General features: G+C 40.3%; 1 protein-coding gene across 4 annotated transcripts in view; it reads left to right on the forward strand.

Moving 5' to 3' along the window:
* Nucleotides 1–27,163, forward strand: part of rgs3a (regulator of G protein signaling 3a) — a 194,311-nt gene that overhangs the window by 129,139 nt on the left and 38,009 nt on the right. For 3 of the 4 annotated variants that reach the window (XM_050052490.1, XM_050052491.1, XM_050052492.1), the window contains one exon: nucleotides 18,653–19,636. In XM_050052490.1, the coding sequence (XP_049908447.1) occupies nucleotides 18,653–19,636 (984 nt within the window). Of the gene's footprint in view, nucleotides 1–2,163; nucleotides 2,299–18,652; nucleotides 19,637–27,163 lie in introns of those variants that run through there. The other variant, XM_050052493.1, reaches the window with a different exon arrangement.

The following is a 27,163-nucleotide window of genomic DNA, read 5'->3' on the forward strand; positions in this document are numbered from 1 at the left end:
GGCGAGAGAGAATGGGGAGGATCCGCTGAATGAGTTCCCTCTGCAGTGAGGTTAACTTGCGGTAACTCGCTAAAAGAGCCTGAGTCCGGGGCTGTTCATAAAACATTCAGGACGCCTAAACCTAATGACGCCACAGTTTATTCCACACTACTGAAGCTGCTCCTCTTTTTGAAACCACCGCAGAGTCGCTAATTATTTTGCTTTCAGCCATGTTTGTTGTTGCAGTGGGTAACAGTATGATGTCACTATGTCAACAAGTCCAAATATCGCGAATATCAGGATATGAATTTTTCATATGATATTAAAAAATATCCCACATTCCACATCAGCCACTCATGTATTGCACGTAAAACCAGCACACAACAGAGCACCGTAAACAAAACACAATACAACCACTAAGCATCAAGTGGCATTATTTAAAACCTTGAAGTTGGCACAAATTAATTTTTACATTTTTTTACATTTCCACTGATTTATGGCTATTTTAAAATTTGCCAGTCACCTTTGAAATAGCCTTTTTTGGCTTGTACTTTATTTGTTGTTTTATTTTAGAACTTTGAGTGCGGACATAGTGTTTATATTGATTGATAGTGACTGAGGACCTACTTCTGCACCTCTCCTGCATTAACAAGGCACTTTAGGACTGGACATCCTTTGGAAGAGTGCAGCCAAAATGTGTCTTGAGTTTTAAAAACACTTTAATAGTCAGAGTTGGCGTTGAACACTTCCTGGTCCTGTTTACTTCTTCTTTTATTGAATTTCCTCATCTAAATTATTTCTATACTTAGCCAAAGTTATTGTCCAGCTGCTTATTTAAAAGCACCATTAAACAATGCTGCTTTGAGAGCTTTGGTTGTCTTATTGGTTGGTTTCCTCTTAGTAACTTCTGGAAATGTAAATGCCTGTATGGAACAACCGTAGAAGCCACGCTGCTGAACTCAGAAGCTGCCATTAGCCGGGCTTAAATGAAAGCAGGCTAACATTTTCCAGCTCTCTTGCAGGGTTCATGAAGTCCATCCAGGTCTTTGCCTCTTTGAGGCATTGTGTGAATACAAATGGTGCATTGAGGACATCCAAGTCAAGGATATTATGGCAGGCTGTGACTCAGTCAATTTCAGAAGGCAAACATGTCTATATATAGCCACATAATACATACTGATTATACAGTGACCTAGACAACAACAATTAAAAAGTAACGGAACCATAGCTCATGATGAATTGCAATTGAGCAATATGGAACATTCAAGGCTTTATAAATGTACACATGAAGTTCAATGTCTTGCTCATGTGTACTATGTGAGGAACTTTGTCTCACAGACATGCGCTAAATCTTTTTAATGTCCAAAGACAAATGAGTAAGAGCCAGAAATGAGGAATTTCTTAAGAACTGAATTTAATAATGTGTCCACAAAACCAGGTAGTATAGTGATGTAGTGATGTTGTCCACACTGACAGTTTGCGATGACCCACAGATGACCTCTCAGTGTTAATGGCTGCTAATAAAACACCATTATATAGAGATAATGTTAAACATTGTGAGCATTTCCTTTTAAGATAGGTGGTTTTTACAATGTGGCATTGTTCCTGCTTCATATGTGACTTCGTAGCTACATTCTGCGTGTCGGAAACATATATGTGTATATTTAAACTTGAACCGCACGGGTTTGTGTGTGTTTACAATGAGTATGTGTCCATTGTGTGCTTTGTGCATCCTGTGGGACCTGGTGTAGTGCCTTAATGTCTTCACAAAGAAATAAAGGGCAGGGGTGTGTGTGTGAGGTGGGGTGTTGTGCAGGCACAAATGGCTACATGTGTGAGACAATATTTACAGACACACATCTGCAATCATGGAGACCAGTTAGTATGTTTGGTGGACAAACGCAGCACGCACATACATGCATATGCTTCTCTGTGAGCTCTCAGTGCTCATTTGTCTCTTCTCATTATCGCAATCTCCTCCCTCTCTCTCCTTTCCTCTCCCTCTTTCCTTCTCACTTGTTTGTGCAGCTTGGGAGTCTACCTTCTTAGCCTCTTGGGCATTCTCTCTCTCTCTCTCTCTCTCTCTCTCTCTCTCTCTCTCTCTCTCTCTCTCTTCCCCCTTCTTTCTCTCTCTCTGTGTATGCACAGTTCAGTTGGCCTAGCCCACACTGACAGAATCACACACACCAGCCCAGCTACCCAGCCACAAACACTCACACAACAGTTTGACAGAGGAAGTAGGCCACTTTAATGGGGATGTGTGGAGTGCCTGTATCTGCCTTTAGTGGACTGTAACCTGGAACTGCTTCCTCTTGCCAGGTAGGGTTAATGTACCATCACTTTATTTCTCATTTATGGAAAACATCGTATTTTTTGAAGAGGTTTCACGCAAATTGATTTTATGCTTCTTTTCCCCTTGGCTTTGGGGGAAAGAAGATTTTTAAGAGTATTCATGTGGTTAGTTTGAGTTGAGCTGATATTGTTGTGCTGCTGGGGGGCAGGGAGTGGTTTAGTCATATGGGGATGGAAGGAAGACAGAGAGATGGGAGGAAAGATAGGAAAAAGCAATAAAGGCTTATTTATCACTTGGTATCTTTATGACATGCTCATATGAGGAGTTGGGTGTCAGTGTTGTGCACTATTTTGAGTTATTTAACCTCACTAGTTCTACCTCTGTTTGATTTTTGCTTTTCATTTTCTTACTTTCTGTCTGTTTTATTCTGTCTATCATCCAATCCACTTCTCCTTTTTTTCCTCACAGTTTTAATAGCTGTCTTTTATCTAATTGCCCCTGTAACGTCACCTGCCTCTTAGTAAACAAGTTGAGTTGCGGACAGTATTTTCTGAACAACAGATTGTTTACATCCCCCATTTGGTGCGTTTACTTCAGCTGTGTCTTCTCTAGCTGCGTGTCAGTGATAGGATTTAACCTTCCACATGGCTGGGGAGTGGAAGGGTGAAAAACAGAGAGGCTAAGAGAGCGGATCGGTAGGCAGATAGCCATAAAACAAGACTCTAAACCATGTCACAGGCACGCTGAATGTGATAGAGACAAGAGGAGAGAGCAAAACAGAGGGACCAGAGGGGAAAACAACAACAGGAAGCACACTGGGGAAAATTGCTTTTCTCTTTTCCTCATTAGGGGAATTGTGGGGTTTAGAGGCAGAGAGGGAGACAGAGAATTAGATCTGCGTGTAGTGTGTAGTTTGTGATGGTGCCTGTTGGTAGGGAGATGATCGATAATACAGCGTTTGAGCAAATGGTAGTGTGTGTTTGAATGATTGAATGTGGCAGTTTTCTGGAAAAGGTATTTAAAAAAAAAGCCTACTATGATAGGAGCACGGGCGTATGCACACGTTTCATACAGTAACCCATGTGAGTACTATAGTCTTTTATTTATACAGCGGCAATTCTATGAGAGTTACAGTCCAGTCCTCGCGAACTTGTGGGCCTGTAAAACACTTTGAGATGACATACTCTGATTCAGGGCTCTAGCTAGCTACATAAACATGAACTTGAATTAGCCACAATTGTGGCTTTGGCTACAGTTAGCAGAACGCTAAACTATTGGGTACTTTTTCCTCTCCATCTCTGAAACACTTTGTCGAAATAGACACGTGTTGTATTGCATTTATCATCAGACTCTTATAGACTCTCTTCTTGACAAGTCCATCTAACCTTTTCTTTATGATTTTCCACCATTAAACTGGACTTTCACCTAAGGGACATGCATGCACATCTGCATCTGCACCCTCTCTATTAAGACCTGTGATTGGCCAAAGTCTCCCACCATGGACTAAATTTCCTAAAGCCTGAAAACAGAGCCAAGAGGAGGTGCAGAAGTCTGGTTTTCTCCCAGACCATTTGAATTACGATATGCTAAAATGTTACAATGGGATTTTTGCCCAGTCACATACACAAAAAACTGCCTATTCCAGCTTTAAGTGAGAGAAGAAGCATAGGAAGAATACTGTCTCCTCTCCTGTCCTCTCCTGTCCTGTCCTCTCCTCTCCTCTCCTCTCCTCTCCTCTCCTCTCCTCAATCATTCTCTTATCCTTGATCAATAGTAGACAGTGTCAATGACCCATCCCTCTGCTGCGCACACATGCAAACACACACACATACCCGAGACTGAATGTGATTTATTGGCTGATGTTACGCAGCTAGTCACAGCTTGAACAAATGAGACGTTTGTTATTTGTTTTAACCTGAGAAAAAAAACAATGTCACACACACATCGCAACCCCGTGTTTGTCACACAGGCACCCACACAAAATGTAAGACACAGAGAAAACAAAAGATAGATGCATCTTCTCTCACTATCCTCTTACTCACACACACACACACACACACACACACACACACTCACAAATCTCTCTATGCTCTTTCTATAAAGGCCTTTTCCAGTCTTTTTCAGTGGTCACATTGTCTTCAGCTGCCTGGCGTCACGGGGCAAGTTACGTCAATGACATTTTCTCTCTGAACCCTCAGCTTCTATCAATAATGCCTTTGCATCTTTGGATGTGACACTCACACTCCCCACCAAAAAAACCCCATCCCAGTCCCATTTCTCCCCTCTCCCGCTGTTAGGGCCTGTGCCTGGTTTCTCTGAGAGAATGAATCTTCATTCTCCCAAATGTTTTGGAGTGGCAGTGCACCATGTTATTCTTTAAATGAGTTAGACTGTAATGTCATGACTAAAACTTAAACACAGATATGGACACCTACAGGAAGGCTGCATCACAAGCTCCCAGTATAAGCTGAAATATTACCGAAAATAGGCTTCATGCTAATAAATTGCATTCGACATGTTTCGAGGTTTAACTCACTGAGTCACTCGGGGATGGACTGGGAATGAAAATTGCTTCCCCCCCATAACACACGCACACAATATTTATAATAATAACTTTGGGAAAATAGATGTAAAGTAGAACATGTTGTTTTTAGGAGGAGGCTGGCTAGAAGGAGCACATATTGACACAGTGGGACAGCCATCCTGGCTCTGGCTCAAATCTGTCCACTGCAGATGCTCTATCTTCAACCTGGATGAATAATTACTTAAATTTGTATATTAATATAAGAGAATACCATTAAATAAAAAATATAATACATTAGCAAGTCTCACATGTATGATATTATCAAGCATAAAGTCCCAAGCTGCTCCATAGACAATAAAGACTGATTTTGTGGACTCACAGTTTGATTTCTTTGTCTTATTTATACTCAAATGAGCTTTGTCCTATTGTAGTGTTCTCAGTTCTGATACAGGAAATGTACCCATACACTTAGAAGATTCCCCTGGGTGCGCCCTGTCATCTCATCAAGTTTTAGCACTCTAGTTTTTGGATTTTTGAGTGAGAAAATGGGCATAGTTCTGCTTTGATATAATAGTGTAATGTACAATATTAATGTATTAATAATGCCATATAACACTTGTTAAATATTAATTCCAGTTGGACAATACAGCAGTTTAAGAAATACACTCCCAACATTTATCATTTTTGTTAGCTTTGTTCTTTTATTAAATTCTTATCCAAGAAAAAAATGGTCCATATTGATGGTGAATCTGTAATTTATTAAGGCGAAGCACTTACTTGTCAATAATCATAACCATTCATGTATAACAATGTGTTCAACATGTCAACCTTTTTCAAATGTTCTGCCCAGAGGCATCAGAAATATCTAAAAAGCCAAACCTAATCCTTGCTTATCTTATCCCTTTTATCTTCTGTCTTACCGCTTCAGTTGCAAAACCTTGACTAACAGCTGAACTGGTATCGCTGGGCTCACTGGGCCGTAGTCTCTGGTCTCTCTCCTCTCTGCTGCCAATGCTTGCAGGCTCGCTAGGCTGTAGGGATTTACTGGCAATGGCATCAAACGGACAATTAGTTATTTTAAAACATTTGACTGCATCAGCCATAAGGGACTTCAACCTCTTCTCTTTTAGCTTTGAGCACCGCCTCAAGTTTTCTTCTTTTTGTTTGTACATCTTGCACTACTCCATGATTTCTCCAAATGTCACCACAAAGGGGCGGGGCTTAGGTAAACTTAGAATGGACTGGACCAAAAGTGCCGAAAGATGTAATATCCAACCACAATGGATCAGTCAGCCCACTTGTCTGGGTCAGTCAGTCACACGTCATTTTTATTACTTCCTTAAACCTGTAATCCTTTGATACCATATTTTTCATTATTCAGGTATAAAGATGTACTTTTATATCCCCAGTGTCCATCTGACATCTTGTCCTCCTGGTGTTTCTTTTGATCTACAGACCCTTTCATCACTCCCTCACTCCCTTTTCCATTTTGTGTTTTCTTTCACAGTGGAGGGGTCTGACAGATAAACGACTATTACCGCCTCATCACTTGTCCCTCAGTGAAATGGAGGGCAAAAGAGGCCAGTGCATGTAATTAGGCCATTCAGAGATTGATCATCTATATGGCCTGGCCCCTTAATGAGTTATTGGTATTACGCACAGCAATAATGGCTCTTAAATCTTGAGACCACATATTGTTCTGGAAAGACATGTCAAAACATGTCTAATATATATGTAGTTGGTGTGGACATGCACTCATAGATACACACACAACCTTGCAGGTTGCCTTTCTGTCAGTTGTACACACACTGGGTGATTATCATATCAGATTCTGCATGTTAAGCGTATCAACATACAGTATATACACCTCCCAGATTAGACAGGATGTGTGATTGCAGGAATGTAGAAATTGCATAAGTTGATGAAACAACCGGTGATGTAGGTTTGGAGCAAATGATCTTACTTACGGCAAATAAACAAGTAAGGCTATGTGTGTATTGAGAAGGAATAAGTGGACAATAATGTGGTTCAAAGTACCGTAGAAAACGAGTTTGGTATTGCTACTGAGGGAGATATCAAGCAGCATCACACCAACAAGGAGGCTCATTGTCTCCAAAATGAATGATTTTACACGGAGACATGCTTCCAAGTAACAGGCACTGATGATTTTTCTTTGAATGCCTTGTTTTGTGCCCTGAGATGTTAGGACACAGGAAAAGACCTAGTACCTTATTTTTGTTATTATATTTCTTTTCACCTTCTTTATCCTTCCTCCTCTCTTTAATCTGTTTTGTTTATTCCCTCTTTCTAATGATATTGATTTTCTGAGATATTCATTTGAGCGATGTGAATGCCATTGTTGCAAAGTTACTAAGTAAGTATTTGTTTTTCTGCTACTTTATACTTCTACTCGACTACCTTTCAGAGGCAAATATTGGATAGTTCACTCGACTGCTTTGATCTTCCAGCTATTTTCAGCTTCGCAGTATAAGATTTTATTGTACTTACTTAATTGCTACTTGGTTGTATCAAGCGTTTTCCAGTAATGTAATACAACTCTTCTCCTGCATTTTGCGTATAATACTTCTGTAAATTTACTGAAATATCAATTTGAAAGCAGGGCTTTTACTTGTAATGGAGTATCTTTGTAGTGTATTGATGCTTATAACTTTAGTAAAGGATCTGAGTTTTGCATAAAATAAAGATGTTGTAAGTGTGAGGGAATCCACGTTTTACTCTCACATCTGCCATTCATTTCACCACATAATTAAAAGCTAGGTAAGCAGGAAAAATGTATAAAACAATCTAAAATAGAGGGGTCTGGCACTTATTAAATACAGTTTACAGGGTTTGTGGGTGGGAAGCAGTTGAGGGATCACATCCTTGTGTAAGCTCAAAGGAGGGCCTCCATGCAAGGTAAATTAGCCATTACAAACCAATGACTTTACATAAAGTTGGACAGCGTGTCTCCATTTCCTTTCACTGTACAGAAATGAAGCCAAATTATTCAGGACAGTGCTGCTGCCATCTTGCACTGGTGACATCATTTAGAGCCAGAGTCTGCGGCATTTAATTACCACCATCCAATCAATTACAAACAGCACCACTGAACAAACATCAGGGTGTTCAGAGCTACCTGAAGTAACAGAAACCTTTGGGAAAAATTTATCTAACGTGTACTTTGAGTTTTTAGTTTGGCCCATGTCCCATCTACAAACATGGACAGAGGAAGGAATTTATGACCTGTACTGCAGCTAGCCATCAGGGGGTGATAGAGATGTTTTGGCTTCACTTTTGGGAAGCTGTCATGTTATCCATCTTCATCATACAGTCTATGTTACAAACTGGATGAAAAAAGCATGGTTAATGTACAAATCTAAACCACTTTCTTTGGAAGATTGCCATTGTAATGCCAAGTATGTTCTAGTTGTAATAAATGGGTCAGAACAACATGTACTTTTAATCAGAAACAAGTAGAGAATACTTTTCTCATCTGTCAGTGTCAATAAAAAGTAAAAGGAGAATAAGAGTGACAGCGCCCAGTTTAATTAACTTTGTTCCTCGTGTTCTTACTACGTCCATTTTATGTTTTCTCTCTGAGCTATGAAGTCTTCTCTACACTTCACTGACCTGACATGTCCTTCGAAGCAAATAAATAAGATAAGTCAGTGAGTAAAGTAAACAAATAAAGGGCAGTAAACAAGAGTAATGCAGACTGATTGGGTGGAGTTGCATCACTGACATATCCTGCTAGCCAACTTGCTGTCACACGCATCCACCATGCAGGAGAGTAGAGACAAAGGGAGTGGCAAAGAGGGAGGGGAAATGACAGCCTTTTGTTTTGTGTTTTTTAACAGCATTGCTAATTGAGTCGAGGTTGATTTATCGAGATTTCAGGTGGATTTGGCAAGTGTAATGGTGGAAACATTAAACCATTAATATTAAACTAAGTACAGTGGAGCAGGGGGAGACTTTAATGCTCCTTAATGTAATGTCTTACTTAAAAACAACCAGGACACAGGAAATTAAATAGAGACAGAAGAAAGGAGGAGAGGGGAGGAAAGAGATAAAGATGAAAGATTGCACCTTGAAATTGAGAAGTGGGAGGGGTACTGGGGGGGGAAGCTATGATGATGGAGTTCATAGGTGCATCTTTTGCTTTTGGATAATGCACAGCACAGCTGCTCCCTTGGGATGGGTCTCTCATTGCCATGGTAACTGTGGGACAGAGTTCACATAATTGTCCCTGGGTGACTGTCCATGAGCGTATGTGTGTGTGTATCTTTATGAGAAGATTTTGACCTTCATAAATTTAGGCCTTCAGAACAAGATTTGTTTTTTTGCCAAATGAAGGTCATTTTTGTCAGTCTTCATTTATTCTGGGAGATATTTTGGAAATTGGACTTTTGGGGTATCCACTGCTCTCACCTGGTTTCCTCGCTGTTTCTTTCCCCCTCAGTCAACACAGTAACACCATGAGTCATGAATGAGTAATTTAGCAGGTATCACTGGAAGGTTTAACTTCTAATAGATAGTGTTAAAAGAGGAGGTGTGCTTTTTGTAAAAAACACCAGGCAGCTGGAGTAAGACCATTAGATCCTGTAGTGCATGTGCAATACAATTTCTATCCCTATGATGTTTAGTACTGGCTGACATGTAATTGAATGAAATAAAACAGTGTGTGGTATTCTAAATTTCTGGATGCAGTTTCTGAACTCTGTCTCTGTAGTTAGCTGCACACGAACAAGTCACAGAATGCAGGAAATGAGGTCAAGGGTAGCGTCCCTCTACGGCCCATGTGGACTTTAAAAATGTTGCTATATTGAGACTCCCAAGGCTAAAACATGCGTATGTGTTTTGCATCTGTGCATTATTTGTGGCGGATGGTTTGCCTGTGAGCAAGAGTCAGATCTGCATGGAAGCATTGGTATTCTATAGTTTTTAAATTATTATTATTATGAAGCTTCAGAGCCAAATTTACTTTTGTTTGACTGTTTTTATGGGTTTTTTTGTGTTAATCTCTGAACCACAAATGTTAACCTACCGATTGTGCTACTGTACAAGTCAGGATATCACTAAAGTCAGTAGGATTCAACCTTTTGGGACTAAACGTCCATGCAAAATCTGGCATTTTTGCCTTTTTTAAACGGAGATAGTAGAGAGCTCAACAAGAGAAATGACACGGCATACAACAAAGGTCCCCTGTTGTCTGCACATTGCACATAAAGAATTGAAGAAAATATATAAAATGCACTAAAGTGAAATTCTTATGCTAACTCGTGGTAGAAAAATGTAGCCAGTGGCCATTATGGCTGCCTTCTGACCTTGAACATATGTAACTGGCACCATTTCTAACATCATGAAGCGTAGTTTTAGTTCATCAAAGACATGGAGGTAGCTGGCCAACAAGGCATTAAATCATATCTTCTCAGTGAGCTGAATCCAATCTTTTGCTGTTTTCACCCTCGACCACGGAACAATTCCACTTCCAAGATTCCGTTTGGAAACTCATGCTCGCACAGTTTGTTCATTATTCTTGCTAACTTATTTTAATGGCTTGTGTCTGTTTGAAATGTTGCCTGGCAGGGTTAGTGTTAGGCAGTTATTTGCTTGTTAAGTCATTGTGAGACCAGTAATGCTGTCCGTGGTCTGTTGTCTTTAAAAAAACCCCAAGATGGACATTTTCCAAGATCTCCTCTCCTGTTTTGTTTCTTTCTCTCTGCCCTCTTTCACTTACTCATCTCATTTCTGTGTCGCTGCCATTCACCAACTCCCCTCCTCCCTTCTGCTTGTCTTATCCACTTTGTCTCCTCCATCTATTCACTCTCTTACACTGCATCCCACTCTCCCTGCCTTTTAGTGCTGGTTTTGTTTCCTTGCTTAATTGAGGCAATGCAAGAGATTGTATTGTGCTGAATAATTGATGACTTTTAGCTGTATTTGAGCACACGTTTGTTGTATGCTCGTAAACACGCACATAAACACAAGCCCGCTGCCTATTAGTTCGTGTCTATTCATTTCTCTTCTGTAGAGTGCATGCATTGTAGTAAATGTCATAATTGGAAAATGCCTTGAAGATGAAAAAGTTGGTTAATATGCTTGTGTTTTTCATATTTTAAACTAGGACACAAGGACAGGCTTGATTTTGTGTGTTTCTGAGTGTGTGCTGACTCTAGAGAGTGTGAGGAGGAACAAGTGTATCTGACAGGACAGGTGGCTCCATTGTGTCTCAAGCTGTATCTTCAACAGTCAGGGGTTTATGCATGTAAGACAGGCAAAGAGAGATGAGGGTCAGGCAAGTTGCGAAAAACGAGACTGCCAGTGTAAGTCTAATGCTTACATATACAATAGATCGACAGTTCAATAAATGTGTATGATGTTTCAAAAGGTTCATACAAGCTTCATAAAACAATCAAAAGTCACAATTTTTCTTACCGTTTCGACTTGGACCACCATGAGCACAGAAAGCGCAGGAAAAGGATGGGCTGAAAGGGATAAAGATAGAGGCTTTACTTACACCTCCCTCCATGGGTGCTTTTATGAAAATGCATTTCATTCTAAAAATACCCCTCACACACCCAGCGCTTCAGTAAGAAGCCCTGCTGTCTTGGTTGTAACACCACTGTGAGCCATTTAGATAGGATCACAGGGAGGTTAAAAGGGCGTTAGAATAGAAAATGAGAGGCCTGGATCACCTTGGGGCAATTGTATATATCCATGAACATCAAGGCAAGTCAAGTTTGTATTTATAGCCCTGAGTCACTGCTCTCGTCTCAAAGGGCTTCACATTGGGAAAATGGTAAATTAAACCGACACCACCCAAACAAACGTGCAAGCAAAAGGTCTGATTTACCTGGGAGAGAGAGAGAGATCCATATCTAGAATAATGAGACATCCTGAAACATAAAATAGATCAGGGGGTGCCGTTTTACATCGCTTTTCAAGGGCAGGGTTGTGGTAGCAGCAGGCAAAGCAAGGTAGTCCTGACGTCCCTCTCCTCAGCAACGTCTTTCAGCTCCACTTGGAATTCCCATGGCGTTCCAAACCAGATGAGCTATATAATCATATATGTATATATGCCCAAACCACCTCAGCTGGCTCGTTTTGACGCGGGGAGCAGTGTGTCTTCCAGCTCCGTCTGGATGTCTGATGTTTGTCCGTTACCCCAATTTCCGTTAAGGTCACTACCAAGCACTTGTGACCGTAGGTGTGGATTGGATTGGATTGTATATTGACTGGTAAATTGAAAGCTTTGCCTTCAGGCTTCGCTTCCTCTACAGCAGTCCCAAAAGGCCTGCATTACTGCTGGTGCTACACAAATCACCCTGTCGACCTTACACTCCATATATCTCCTTCGCTTGGGGCAGCAACTCACTCCCAACAATAGGGCAATCCAACATTTTTTTGGCAGATAACTATGCCGTCACACTTGGAGGTGCTGACTGTCATCTCGACTGCTTAACACTCGACTTTCAAAATATATGTTGCCCGCCACACAATATTGATTAATTAAGCAAGAACATATTGGGTTTTTTCCATTCACCTTACAATGGCATGACTATCATACAGTTTCTAGACATGCACAGAGTAGGAACTACGCAGGCGGAACCAATGTGTTTTCAAAAATAGACTGTAAACTAATGATTACCCAACAGCAGGGCTGCACGATTAATCGCAATAAAATCGTGATCTCGATTCATATGCGTATGCGATCGAATTTTTCAATGACCGCGATTCTGCCGGCCCCGCCCGTGCTGGGAGTCGGGACATCATCTGCATGAAAACGAGCGCTCCCAACGACGCAGCGTTATACCAAGTGATGCAGAGCGACAGCCGGCTGGCAGTTTGGAAAGCAGCGAGACAGGGGGGAAACACTCACTGTGGCCTCAGTTTGTGCCTCATACAGATCTGCTGGTAAAGTTAATTTAGCGTTAGCAAGTGTGATAAAAGACGGCAGAGAGGCGACGTTGTGCAGATAAACCAAAGATTTATTAATTTTCTGTAGCAGTAAACACATGGGCCGATAACAAATGTGTTAACTAACTATGCTAAAGCTTTACAAGCTATTCAGGGCTGCCGACGATAACGTTAACATGACAAACAGCAAGGCTAACGTTACGGCTAACAAGCTAACGTACTGACGCTCCTCAGACACTCACACACACACACACACACACACACACACACACACACACACACACACACACACACACATACCGGACAGCCTCTCAGTCCTTAGCCGCTAACGTTAGCTCATGTACAACACAGGTACCACACAGAAACTTTTACAGAGGGTCATAATGTGCTTCTAGTGACTGTCAAATCGCCAGCGAAAGATGTTTACACTGCGGACACGGAGAACAGCTGCCTGCTCTCATGGGACAAAGATCCTCTTAGAATAAAGACGGATCACTCTGCTCTGCCGCCAGGAACAAACTGGGAGGCAAAGATCCTCTCTGAGGAAGAGGGTTCCCTTTGCTGCAGGGTTCACCAAAACGTTTTTGTTTTTTTTTTAAATAAATTGAACACACATTAAAGGACATACAAGATCCTGTGGAGAATTAATACATATAATACAATATGATAAACATTGTCAAATTAAATGAAGGAAGAGGATTTTTTTAAAGGCAAATAAAATATTGAGGATTTATGTAAAAATATACATAGAGACATATAAATAATTATTGAATTATTATTATTGAATATGATTATTGAAACGTTTAATTTTGACTTAATTCCAGGCCTGGAATACCTACCTCAGAAAAATGTTGTTCAACATTGATATTATTGTTAAAATTGTTCAAAAGCTGTAAGAGAAGACAAGAGACTAAAGCTAAAACAGTTCCCTCTCTGCTGACCAGAGTTTATGAGCCTTGTGTCTCTTGTATCAGGCACAATCATAGGCTTTGTTATTTAATGATATTTTTTTTATTTATTTATAAGTTTTGCTACTTTTCCTTTTGTATCAGGCAATAAGCACAATATATCTTTATGTTGAAAAAAATCGTGAGAGAATCGTGATCTCAATTATAAGCCAAAAAATCGTGATTCTCATTTTTTCCAGAATCGTGCAGCCCTACCTAACAGCAGACATTTCCTGCAAGGTAGCAGACATGGCCGCAGCAAAAAGAGTGAAGTTGTCAGCGAGGGCCACCGCTTTCAAGAACGATGGAAAGTTGAATAGTTGGTGAAACAGTTGCATTTGTGTCATAGTATGTGGTCTTTTTGTTTACTCTTTAATAATTCATATGATGTGAGAAGCAGCTGACCCCCAGGTATTTTCACGTTATCTAATCTGGCACCCATTCAAAAAGGTTTGGACACCTCTGCTTTAAGGGGTGGAAGCAACAACAATTGGTAAAAATGGAGGTGATGAAAATGTGGTAAAAATTGATGTACAATTAAAAAAAAAAGAGTGATAAATTATCAAGTGATTTATTTAAAGCCAACTTGATTAAAACAGGCACACAAATTTCATCCCTTCCGTTATTAATTCAGAAGCATTTTCATCACTTTAACTTTTTTAAATTATTTTTTGTTACTCCCATCTTTGAGGCCACTTGCCTTAAATGATAAATGGCATTTTGTGTTGAAAATGATGAAGCATTGCTCTGTCTTCATAATATCACAACAGCTTTAATCAAATCAGCCTTAAATTAATCAAATTACTGATGAATTTATTTTTTATGTTACATCCATTTGTTCGGTGCAATTTTTCAATTTGCATGTTCTTTCATCACCTTCATTTTTATTAATTACCTGTTGTTAATTTTAACCCTCATACTTTGCAACATTCTAAGGCTCGTACAAGACATCAAATGTAAAGGTTTGCCAGAAGTTATTCAAATGTCAGATTTGCAGATAGTTTCAGTGAGTGATATATGTACACAGAAAACAAAGAAATTGGTTCAGAACAGAGCCTTGAGGTTCCCCACAGCCTATATTTCAAATATTTGAGGTCACGTTGTCGCAGGAAACTCAGCGACCTTAATTCCAGACCTCTGTGTCCTCTATCCAGACATACTGTATTCAGATTGTGCCTGTGTATACATACAGATCAAAGTTCACACCATTCAATATACAAATAATCACATACATCTCTTCTTCTTCTTGTCCAGGCCCTAAAAAACAAAAGTAATATGAACTGATTTCTATTCTTGGCACACACTCTTAAACAATATTTATATGAGCTGCAATTTCAGACAGTATGGGCAACATTTGTTTAAGGAGTTTCTTTTTTTTTGGAGTTGATCCTGACCGAAAGTTCTATAAGCTATTTGCAGAGTTCATGAATACAGGTCGAAAGTTTAGAGAAGAGTACAACCAGGGCAACAGTATCTGGGGAGACTAATTTGAGCTGCACACAAACAGCTTGTGAAGTATCATGAGAGCTGTCTGAGAGGAGGCAGCATTATCTCCAATTAGAGCAGAGCGTCTTGTGACTGCAGCCTGTCATCATGGGTTAACTTGACCAGCACAATGAGGCCCTTCACAAGATTTACAGCAGACTCAAAGAAAGTAGAATTGATTTTGTAGACTGAGTTAAAGACTTTGATTTTACAAATACACCCATGAATGTTTTAATGGACTATATTTAAGTTCACATTTATGTCAGATATCCATGTTTAGATCGCTCTATAGACCTGCTTAATTACACATGTCGATAACTAATTATCGCTGGTTTTGTTTGCTTCTCATCTCCTTTAAAGCTGCACACTGGGTTTAGTTAGCTGAAGGGAATAAAAGGAAGGCAGATTTTTGTCTGTCTGTTGTTTTTACAGTAAGATGAGTTGGTTTCTACACATAACAGACTCGACTGATTGAAACTACTACTATTATTCTCATTTTCAGGTTCATACTTGCATTTTGGGTTTCTACTAGAACATGTTTACATGCTTTAATGATCAAAAGCCACATTTTCCTCATACTGACACACTGAGACACTCCATTTTAGTTCCTGTCTCTTTAAGCCACCCCTCTGAAAAAGTCCAGTCTGCTCTGATTGGTCAGCATTTGCGGGTCATGGTGTCTGCACCATCTTTACAGCTGGGAATGACTGTAACAGAGAATAGCAACCCTTTCTACTGTGAAAAAACACCAATAAAAGCTTTGAAGCGCCAGCAGGGCTATGATCAGAAATCTACAACATCAGAAACCAAGATCACATGTTTCCCTGACATTAGCATGTAGCTAAAAGTAGCAGCGTGCTTTCAGCCAAGGAATGACTGTAATGGAGTATAGTGGCATTGTCTTCTGTTACAAATAAAAAAAATATTTGGCTTCTAAACACAACCAGGCATGTTCCAGCAGGACTATGATCAGAAATCTGGAAGATATTTACAACATCAGAAACCAAGTTTGCATGTTTCCCCGACATTAGCATGTAGCTACATGTAGCAGTGTACCTCCAGCCGAGGAATGACTGTAACGGAATACGGTGGCATTTTCTTCTGTTAAAAATAAAAGAATATGAGCTTCTAAACACAACTGGACATGTTTAAGCAGGAATGTGATCCGAAAGATTTACAACATGTTTAGCATGTGGCAGTGTAGGCTACATAATGTAAACTCTTGTAGTAGCGTGCCTGGAGCAGTTATTCATATGAAGAAGTCCATCACGAGCTGACATCAGCTAGTCTCAAAAGTCGAAAAAACAGTGTTCAGACTGATCTGAAGCCTGAGGTTTTTGCTCACAGGGATTATTTTTTCATATGTTTACCTCATTATTTGAAACTACGGCCACGTTTAATGTGAGCACCTGACATTATAATATTATACATATGACAGAAAATAAGGAAAGCATAATAGGTCCAACTTAAGCAAATACCATGCCACCACACAACAGCAACAGAGCTTATATTTTCAACCTCTGTGTGCTTTATGACTAACATTCAAAAGTGCATATTATTAAATTGATAGTCAGTGGTTAAAACAAATTTTCACACAGGGAGTTTCTGGGTTTTTTATGTTTTGGCCCACAAGCAACTTCCTGTGGTAAAGCTGTAGCTGAGGTTGATTTTCAACCCACCTCAACCCATTTATGTTGTAACTACAACAGAGACTACGCTGAACCAGCGTAGTCTCTGTTGAAAGTTTGTGTCTTGTGGTTTCTTCATATTCTCCTCTAAGCCATGTTTACTGAAACACAGCCAAAGCATGTTGAATAGCTACAGCTGTAAAAAAATAAAATTAACAAGTTTATACTATGACATCTATATGTATATGAACACACAGTTGATTAACCCCTTGAACTCACATGTTCTCTTTAAGTCTGCCTTTGATTCAAAATAAGAAAAAAAATTTTTTCGTCCACACTGGATAATAATGTCACTATACTCTTTAACTATTTGTAAGTTATAAATGGACTGCACTTGTAGAGCGTTTTCTAGTCTTCGGACCACTCAAGGTGCTTTTACACTACATGTCACATTCACCCATTCATACACACATTCATACACTGGTGGCAGAGGCCACCATACAAGGTGCCACCTGCTACTCTGTAACTATTCACTCGCACTCACACACCAATGGCACAGCCATCGGGAGGAATTTGGGGTTCAGTATCTTGTCCAAGAATACTTCGACATGTGAACCAGCGATTGAACCGCCGATCCTCCCGTTAGTGTACAACCACTTTACCTCTGAGTCACAGCCACCAAGCCCAATCCTATTTGTAGTTGTAATGATGCCTATTTTATTTTAAGAAAGAAAACTAAGTTGGCAGCATCATTATATCGAGTGGAAAAAAAGTTTTGTTCATAACTTTCTAAATATTTTCGTAAGTCAGATTTACATATTGAGCAACTTTTGTGATCTTTAGTCAAATTTGAAATACAATTCTGTGGGTTTGAACATTGTTGGCCCACTCAAAATGCATTTGTAATGATCCACCCACTGAGGACTCTGTGGGCTGCAAGAGGTTAAAGCAGCATTTTGGGAAGGAGGTAATACACTGTAGATAGATTACTAAAGGCAGAGGAGAGGGCAGACAGTGTATTTTGTGTGTGATATTGTGTTAAGCCCTGGGAAGTGGTTGCAGGCAGTAGTGGGCTCGTATGTGTTTGGTGATTTGGGCTAGAGAGAATTTTACATCATTTTGAAATGACAGGAGCATATCAGAGAGGAGATGGGTGGACAGATGGGTGGCTAACACTTTGTAGCAGTAATCTCCTCAATTTCTGCCTGAGGTTCAGCTTGTTTTTAGTTTGACTGAATCAGTGCAGCAAGCGTCAGTATGGTAGAGTAGCTATAACAACAAAACAGAAATATATGTCAATAAGGCCTGGCACTGATGTCACACTGTGGTCTCTAACAGCTCAACCTTTTTCTTATGAATGAAAACTAGTATTGGGAACAAAAATATAGTTGTTTTATACTGTGTAGTAAAATACATCTTACTATGCCTCTGCAATGCCTCATTAGGGCCTGATGGAAAGACCAGCATGTCATAATTTTTAACCTGTCATTCAACTAGTTCAACATGCATGGCGTGCTACATGATGCCATGGTTGTAGACATTCCAGATCCAGGAAGTCCAGCTCTGGCCCCTCCTGTCCGAGCTTGCAGGCCATGAAAGATTGTGTGCTGTCATCACTTAATCTAACAACAGACTTAAATATCATCTCGTCTGATCCTGGCAGTACAGCTCGCTCATACCAACATCTAGCTTGACAGAGATATTTCAAAACCATATTCAATGACCGCAGATGAAACAGCTGTGATAAGAGGCAGCGAAGAAAATGATAATCATGCCGAGCTATACTTGTCAGATTTACATACGTAGACAGTGCATTAATTGTCCAAACTGTTTTAACTAACTGTTCCCCCCTCCTGTGTTACTCTGTCCCCTCTTCTAGATGTTGGAGCCTAAGGTTGATTCCCCTTCCTGTGAGCTGGGCGGAGTAGGAGATCGAGGAGGTGTGTGTCTCCACCTGCCCCCCCGCAACTCGGAAGGTGAGGAAAGCAGCCTGTATCCCTCCAGTCCCTCAGAGCCCCCAACCCTGGGCAGCCCTCACCCCTCAGAGCCTCTCACACCTTTGGATGAGATCTACATGCCTCTTGGGGGTCTGATGGGATCTGAGGAGCGACACAAGGTACCTCCCACACCACCTCCTTCCACTGAGGGCGAGGATTGGAAGAGTATGGAGGGGAATGAGATGGAGCTCTGGAGAGAGGTGAATACTTTGGAGAGCCGGAAAGAGGAAGAGGAGGAGGATGGGGCCAGCAGAAAGAGTGCAGGAAGTGAAGGGGAAGAGAAAGAAGAACAAGAAGGAGAAGAAGAGGGAGAGAGGAATGAAGAGGAAGGCAACTTGAACCTGGTGGTGTCAAACACAGATGAGGACAACGCCTCGGAGCCACCTGACACCAACGCTCCACCCTCGTCTTCCTCGTCCTCATTTGTCATCCCTGAGCTGCGCCTTGATCGCTCGTTTAGCGCAGATGCCCTCTCCTCACCCAACACTGACGAGGAAGAGTACGATGAAGATGAAGACGAGGAGTCTGAGGAAGAGGACGATGAAGACGACAGTGACGATGCGTACCTGCAGCGCAGCGACAGCAAGCGCCGCAGCATGGTGGAGGGTGCCACCTGTGAGAAGCATGGAGGAGGGGGGCTCAGTGTGCAGAACTCCCTCCGCAGGCGCACCCACAGTGAGGGGAGCCTCCTGCAAGACCCCCGCACGCCTTGTTTCACCTCCGACAATGCCATCAACTGCCTGGAGGCGGCAGGAGGGCACCACAAGGGCGGCTGGACACTCCCATCACCCAAAACCCTGAAGAAAGAGCTGACGAAGAATGGAGGCTCCATGCATCAGCTGTGTATGCTGTTCGCTGGGAGGAAGGTAAGCAGCGTCACACTGAAATAATACTGTATACTGAGTCATGCAGGAATAAAGATATATAAATACAGATAATAAAACACACACACAAACAAACAAACAAACAAACACGCACACACACACACACACACACCAATACTGGGATTTCTTTAATAGTGAGTATTTCTGGCTTTTGTCTTACCTCACATACTGAGTTAAATGTCAAACACAGCTCTCTGCCCATGTGTTTCCTAACTATTGAATCAGCAGTGTTAGAGTGATCAGCTCAGCTCAAAGTTTCAGTTCACTGGTTTCTGTAAAAAGGGTGACATCAAGTGGTACAACAGAGCAAGTACACAAGAGTCCTGCAGTCATAAGAGTGTTCATGTCTAACAAAAGCATACTTCCTGTCTTATGAGCAGTGTATTACTACTTCAGCTGTAAACCAGGATCCTCTTGTGCCTCAATTTACAGTACTATTTACACCACAACGTCTAAAAATATTCATCAATCTTCTTACTGAATTGCGGGGCAGTGGGGGGGGGGCGTGCTCGGTGGTGCAGTGTTAGCACTGTTGCCTCACAGCAAGAGGGTGCATGCTTTCACAGTGTCAGCGTGGGTCCTCTCCAACTGCCTCCCACAGACCAAAGACATGCAGGTTAGATTAATTGGCGAAGCTAGGTGTGAATGTGAGCATTAATGCTTGTCTGTCTCTATGTGTCAGCCCTGTAATAGTCTGGTTATCAGTCCGGGGTTTACCCCGCCTCTGCCCAATGTCATCTGCCCACCACCCTGTATCAGGATAAGCAGATACAGACAGTAAATGAATGAATGAATCACAGCATTGCCTTTTCAACTATTCAGCTGGAGTTGCATTATACTGAACTGCATCCAAGTCACAAAACATTAAGGTTAATGATGTTAAAATATTTACTGCACAAGAAAAGGCACTCAGCCTCATTTGCATTATTATAAAGCCTCACTGAAGGCAAACATAAGCATCTTCTGGCTCTGCTAACTGTGCTTCCACTACAAGGCACAATTATCTTGTAGTTCACGCTCTCTTACATACTGATACAATAAACAAGACATCCCAAAATATGACATAAAACGAAACAAAGACACTATTAACCAAAAGAAAATCATACCAGTAGTATACCAGTAAGAATTATTATGATATTGTGAATTTTTCAGGACGTTAATAGCAGTATATTCTGCACATTATTAACATTGTTTACTGTTGAAATGTAGCCTCTACTGTATTTAAAGCACTTGATGGCTGTGTTGTCCATCTTAACGTAAAAGTTTATTCATGTACTCACACACAAGATAAGCTGTTGCAAATCATTACTTTTCAACTCCTGTTTGAAAAAGCTTTGTGCAGCGAGCTCTTCATTTAAGAGCAGGTAACAGTTGTTCTAGTTGTCCAACAGAGGGAAGCATGCATCACGACCTGTTAGCCCAGCAGTCTCAGATAAGTGTGCATCATATATTTTCTCACCTCACTTTTGCCAAGGTTGAATAATGACCAGTGATTACCAAATCTCAGTGTGTCTCACTTTCCTGTTAACTATGATTGAATGTGTTTTATCATTTCTCAAGAATTATTACACTTTAACTGGAACACAGACAGGTCATACTTGATCTCTGCACTGATTTCTCCCAACAGCACTATTTATAGTAGTTTGAACTGCACACCTGCACACCTATGACATCAGTGTGCATTTGGCAAATGACTGCTCCTGAAAGAAGACTGCAGAAAAATGGGGAGAAAATAGAAAATGACAGTGATATCAGAGCTTCACAGACAACCCATCGACTTAAAGATACACAAATGCCAGAGGTGATCAAGTGCTCACTCTGTCATTGTTGAATATCAGAAGCACTGCTCCGTTTTATCTCCCTCTCCTTCCACAAGTCTGTCAGCACGCTTGGTAGCCTTAAATGGCAGTGTGTGTGAGCTGTGCGGAGGAGGAATGCAGCAGACAGGGCTGGAGCCTATTGGTCTTGGCAGATTCAAGGGTAATTTTACTACCTATTGGCGTCATAGACACAGTTCCTTTGAGGCTTGTGTTTCCATTATTTAAAATGATCTGTCAACCCCCCCTCATTCATAAATCTTGTGACATCTCCAGGTGCAGACTGTGAGTATGTGTGTTTGTGTGAATGCGTATGTGTGGGTGTCTAACCTCTGCTTTTATTTGATAACATCCTCAAAGTTTTTAAAGCTCGTTAGTGTTTATTTTCAGTATTAAAATAAAAATATGAAAAGAAGCAATTATCATAAAAGTCTGGAGAAGTAAAGGCTAATGTGCATGATGTGAGTGTTTACATTATCATACATTTTATCCAGTCATAATTGAAAGATTATTTTATATGGACAACACAAAGCCTTAGATTCCCTGTTAGTATACTCTATGCCAAATTTGATCAGACATCTAGAAACAATTCTAGCATGAAGCAACTTACCCTGATACAATGATTTGTATAATATCTAATGTATTTACGGCCCATGAATGGCCTTGTTATGTTATGTAACTAATGTAAAGTTATGTACTTAACGGAAAGTTGCGTAGGTTAGGTTCAGGTAAGACGGGTTACGTAAAATAGGTTTAGAAAAAAAAAACAAGGCGACAATGCACCTTAAATAAATGCAAAGTTCACTCAGTTTCACATAGGACACAAACACACCAGTGTCTTGAGTGAAAGTCCTGTGTTGTTTGACCGATCCATCACCCCAACCTGTGTCTTAATGTGGACTTTACACACGGTGCATTACTTTTCGTAGGTATACGTATGAACAGTGCATGAGAACAGCCTAAATTAACAATATAGCATGGACATGTTTTTTTTTTAAGTATTTGGCACTCTTTTGAATTGTGTGCAATTAATAATTTGGACCCAGTGACTAACCGAATCGAGTCCTCAGATTTTACTGAAGGTTATTTTTAGGTGTGGTGCATATAGTGTATGTGCACTATAGAGAGAAAGAGAAGTGTGACAAAGCATAGACTGGCTCTCTTTTGTATAACGTGAAGCCCCCGCCTCCGCCCCTCTCTGTCTCTATCTGCCTGTCACCCCTCTTTTCTCCTGCCAGGCAGTGTTTACATGCCCTTTAACAAGCACCGACTCTGGTCCTGTCTTTTTTTCCGCTCTGCACCTTTTCTTCTCACTTGATGTCTTTAGTGGCCCATCATCAATGCACGGAGAGCCTGAGACAGACAGAGAGCAGGTCTAGAGAAATAATGTCAAGTTTGTTTGACTAAAAGATCTTTCTTGACTACCGCTTAAAGCAAACTGTGTCATTCCTGTAACCGACCTGCTAAATCAAATCTGGTTTATGTGTCACTTTTTAAAACAAAGTCATGAAGTGATTCCTAAACCAAATGTGAGGTAAAGATTTTTTTTTTTTTTTTTTAAAAGGATCACTTGTAAAACACACAGTAGAATGACAAAAATAAGTATGATGTGTCTACATTTTGCACGACTATATCTGTCATATCAGTGTTAATATTCAGTGTGTTTTAATAATAGGTTTATCACAAAAATACATTTGACAATAACTACTTTAAAGATGGGAAAAAATAGAGATATACATAGGAACCTTTCTGTTAGTCAAATTTGATAAGACCCAGCTACCGATGCTGACAATTTCTTTCTACAGTTGCTGAACAAACCCAGAGCACTGCACTGACATTCAATAGAATATCATTTGCCTCCTCGTAGAGGATGGTTTCAAATCTGTTTTTAATGGTCTATGTAAAAGCTCTTCTAAATTACATTGCCAAATATAGAGACCATCATTGGTTAAAGGAAAAATGAGCTGCGAGAGCTATGCCTGGATTACAAAGGTCAACAAAGAATGTTTTGTTTTTACAGGGAGCATAAAAGCACCATTAAAACGTTTCGCTAATGAAACAACAAAAATGGAAATTTAAAGAAATGAAAGTCCAGGAGTAATTGAAAAAATCCACTGATCTGTTTTACAGTTTGTAGCCTCAATGGAACTGCAGAGACTGAAAAATCCCAATTTCCATTGCGAGGCGTTGAGAGGCATGCAGTAAATAGCCATATAAGCCTAAACCACTGCATGTTTTTTCCAATCAGACCGTTTAATAGAACTCTCATCTCGCTGTCTAAACCCTCAAATCCTCCCTCTCTTCCCAGACACCACACTATCCATCATCTTGTTTTAGTTTGTGAACGCATTACGTCCACACAGACGTCGCTGCAACACACACGTGTGGGATCTGACCCATTTTGGCTCAAGGAGACCAAACATTTTGTTTATGGGGTCCTAATGTTTGTTTGAAATCTGGATAAATATCGGCTGTCGTTCCAGACACTGGGGGGGGGGACAGTTTTAATGTGTTTACTGGTGGCTGTGTGATGGCTTACATTCCAGTGCTGTGTCAAGGATACACAGGGGTGTACAATAAAAAAATGAAAATAGGTTAGCATGCATTCGTACTTGAAAACAGGTGTGCTAATGGGTCATCCTGCCAGTGCATGCAAACACACACAATTACACACACTCAGAAACATAAATACAGTTGGTATGATGCAATGGACACCTACAGGGTGAATTAGAATGGTTGCAAAACTTCCAGCCAGGTGACCAACATTACCACTATACAGTAAAACTTTATAGATTGCTCAAAGTATAAGTTATGATATTGTTTTTTAGATTTCAGTATAAAAGGTGTGGCCAGATGTGGCCAGGGGTTGTCGCTGGAAGCTACCTCTTGGGTTTTGGGTTTTACACCTTCATCATATTGTGGTCAAAACACAGATGGCGCTTCTTTGTTTTCCAGGCAGCTGGTACCTTGACATATGCAGTAGTGGTGCTCCTTGCGTGCTCTCACCCCTACATTCTATATCTGTATTTAGAGCAGAGTAGTTGTAACAGAGGAATAAATGGCAAATGTAGCAGATTAAAAGTAGATTACTGGCTAGAAAATATACTCTGGAAAGGAACATAAAAAGTCCTAACTTCTTAAAATAATACTTTATTTACTCATGTGGGTTACGTGTAACACATTAAGTACTGACCTCTGATTACCACAGACCTGATTTGCAATTCTCAAGTAGAGGAGTCTTTTGTTATGAACAGACCAATGCCCTTTACAAAGGGAACAAAATGAAACAGAACTATTAATCAGACCGAGGTACATTTGCTTCTCTCCTTTATCATTTTTACATCATCACTCCTCTGTCTTTTTTATGACACAATATAGATGTACAGCAGTGGTTCACAATAACTCATTAATAAGGTTTTTATATTTAACAGTGGCAACAAGAGGTAGATGAAGTCTCTTGTTTTGCTTGAGCAACATTCAAAATTCAACACTCAAGCAGGCACTTTCCATTTAACGCTGGTGCACCATGCGCACAATCAGCCCATCTATCATTTCTGTCTGAAACAAACCTGTAGGCTACTGCGCAACTCAATTAATGTTCTAAAGTAAATTAAACATCACAACATTAGCCTGGTCATAAAACAAGAGTGAAACAGGGAAAATCGAAATGAATGATGTAGGCAGAAAACACAGCATGTTGTGTTATCCGCTGAACACTACAGGGTCATCTAACACTAGGCAAACAGGACACACAGCCTCGTCTAATCTGTCTGACTCACCTTTGTCCTCAGGGCTAAATCCAAAATAGCAAATCGATTTGGAAACATGGAAGAATCCGAAAATAAAGAGCACAGTATGTTGTCATATGTGCACAAGAATTTGGTTTGGACTGACCTTTCAGACTGTTGCTGTAAAAGAAAAAAAGTAAATATGCACTATGTACTAAAATAGACTCCAATGAGACAGCCAACGTTAGCAATACAATAAGGTGTTTTACCTTATAAAGGTACCTTTTAGAGTAGCAGATATACGTAGGGTAAAGTACACAAAAATATATTTAGAACATGTTTGTACTATTGTATCGTCAGAGTTTAATGTGTCTTCAATTTCCTGGATAACAGGATAAACAGTTACAGGAACCTAAATGTGCTATTTTAGGCCAACGTAGCAAACTATTAGTAAACATGGTGTAGTCTTCAAGTACCTCAGATACATGTTTGTGCTCTCAGACAGGCCTCCAAGACAAAGCTATTAGCGCTGACTTCTCGTAATTCCCCAGGCCCTAATGTGCATGTTCCTTGTCTTTACCTAACCTAAAGGTTATAGTATGAGAGAACACAGTTGTTGATATCAAGACTATGACACGTCCCTCACATGGGTCAGCACGCATGACCAGAGCTAATAATAGTATGTTTTTTTACTAAATGAACCGTATAAGTGGTTTGTGGAAACAACTGAAAAGCACCATAAGCATCCTTTCAAGTGTTGTTTTGTCCAAATATGAGACAAAGTCGATTCCACAGGTGATTTTCAGGCCAAGGCTGACATCACGATCAGCACGTATTCTTCAACAGCATTGTGACACACTGAATGGATAGTATTGTAGGTAAACGAGAGAGTTTTCCTTTATCTGGCATTGCAGTGAATGGCCTGCAAGGGACAAAAGGTCTCAAGGGTCGAAATCCATGTGAGATGCAGCCAAGCTGAATATGTCCAGTGAAATGCTAAATGAGTAATGTGTAAATATTTACTGAGCAAACTGAACAGGCCTCCAGGACAGTCAACAGCGTGTCTAGTCACTCAAGTATCTGTTGACAAAAATGCAAAGGAACTGAATGTGATGTTTTTCAGTTGATGGTGTTTTACGTCAAAGTTCATAATAAAATTTTAATGACTATACTTGCAAGCGTCCACCCGTGTTATAGGAGGCAATATAATGCATGTGTGATTGCCTCAAAAGGAAGTAGAAGCATGAGACAGAAAAGACCATCTGTGCAGTAGAGAAATAAACACATTTTCGTCCTTGCATCATGGACAGATACACGTGAGAGAGTCCTTCTACATATTCTGTTCTCAGATGTAAATAATATACATTACACAACCAAATTATCCTTTCACAGTCTCTTTCCATTATTCTACCCAACACTTTCCAGTCTTATTATTTACAGCCCAGGCTTTAACAGTCTTGACACATTAGGCTATAAGAAGTAATGGTACTTCATACACACACACATGCCCGCTGCACTTATTGCATATAGGCATTGTGAGATAAATCAAAGAAATTGCAACCTTTGCTAAGGCTCGCCTTATTTAGTTAATGTTGCCGCGTCTGTCAAGCCTTTAAATCTAGCACGGCACATAGGCAGTTTACAAGCAGTTTAACACAGATGCCAATAAAAGCAGGCTTTTTATTTCTTGCTCACACCATGTTTATTGGCTAACATATCAATGGCAGCCAGCAGATTTTGTCAACTGTAGATAGTTAGCTGCTAGTAGCCAGTTAGCTTGTTAGCTTACACCATTACATTTGTCTTAACTGGTTGAACACACTTGTCACTTCAAAAGTTACATTTTCAAAACAGTTCACACACAGGCCTAAACTGAAAGTGTGTGGCCAAAATGACACATTTTGTTTGCAAAATGCTCAAACACTCACAAAAAAATAAAAAGACATGCAACAGAAGCAAATATT

The sequence above is a fragment of the Epinephelus moara genome, chromosome 9, assembly GCF_006386435.1.
Source record: "Epinephelus moara isolate mb chromosome 9, YSFRI_EMoa_1.0, whole genome shotgun sequence".
Taxonomy (NCBI): Eukaryota; Metazoa; Chordata; class Actinopteri; order Perciformes; family Serranidae; genus Epinephelus; species Epinephelus moara.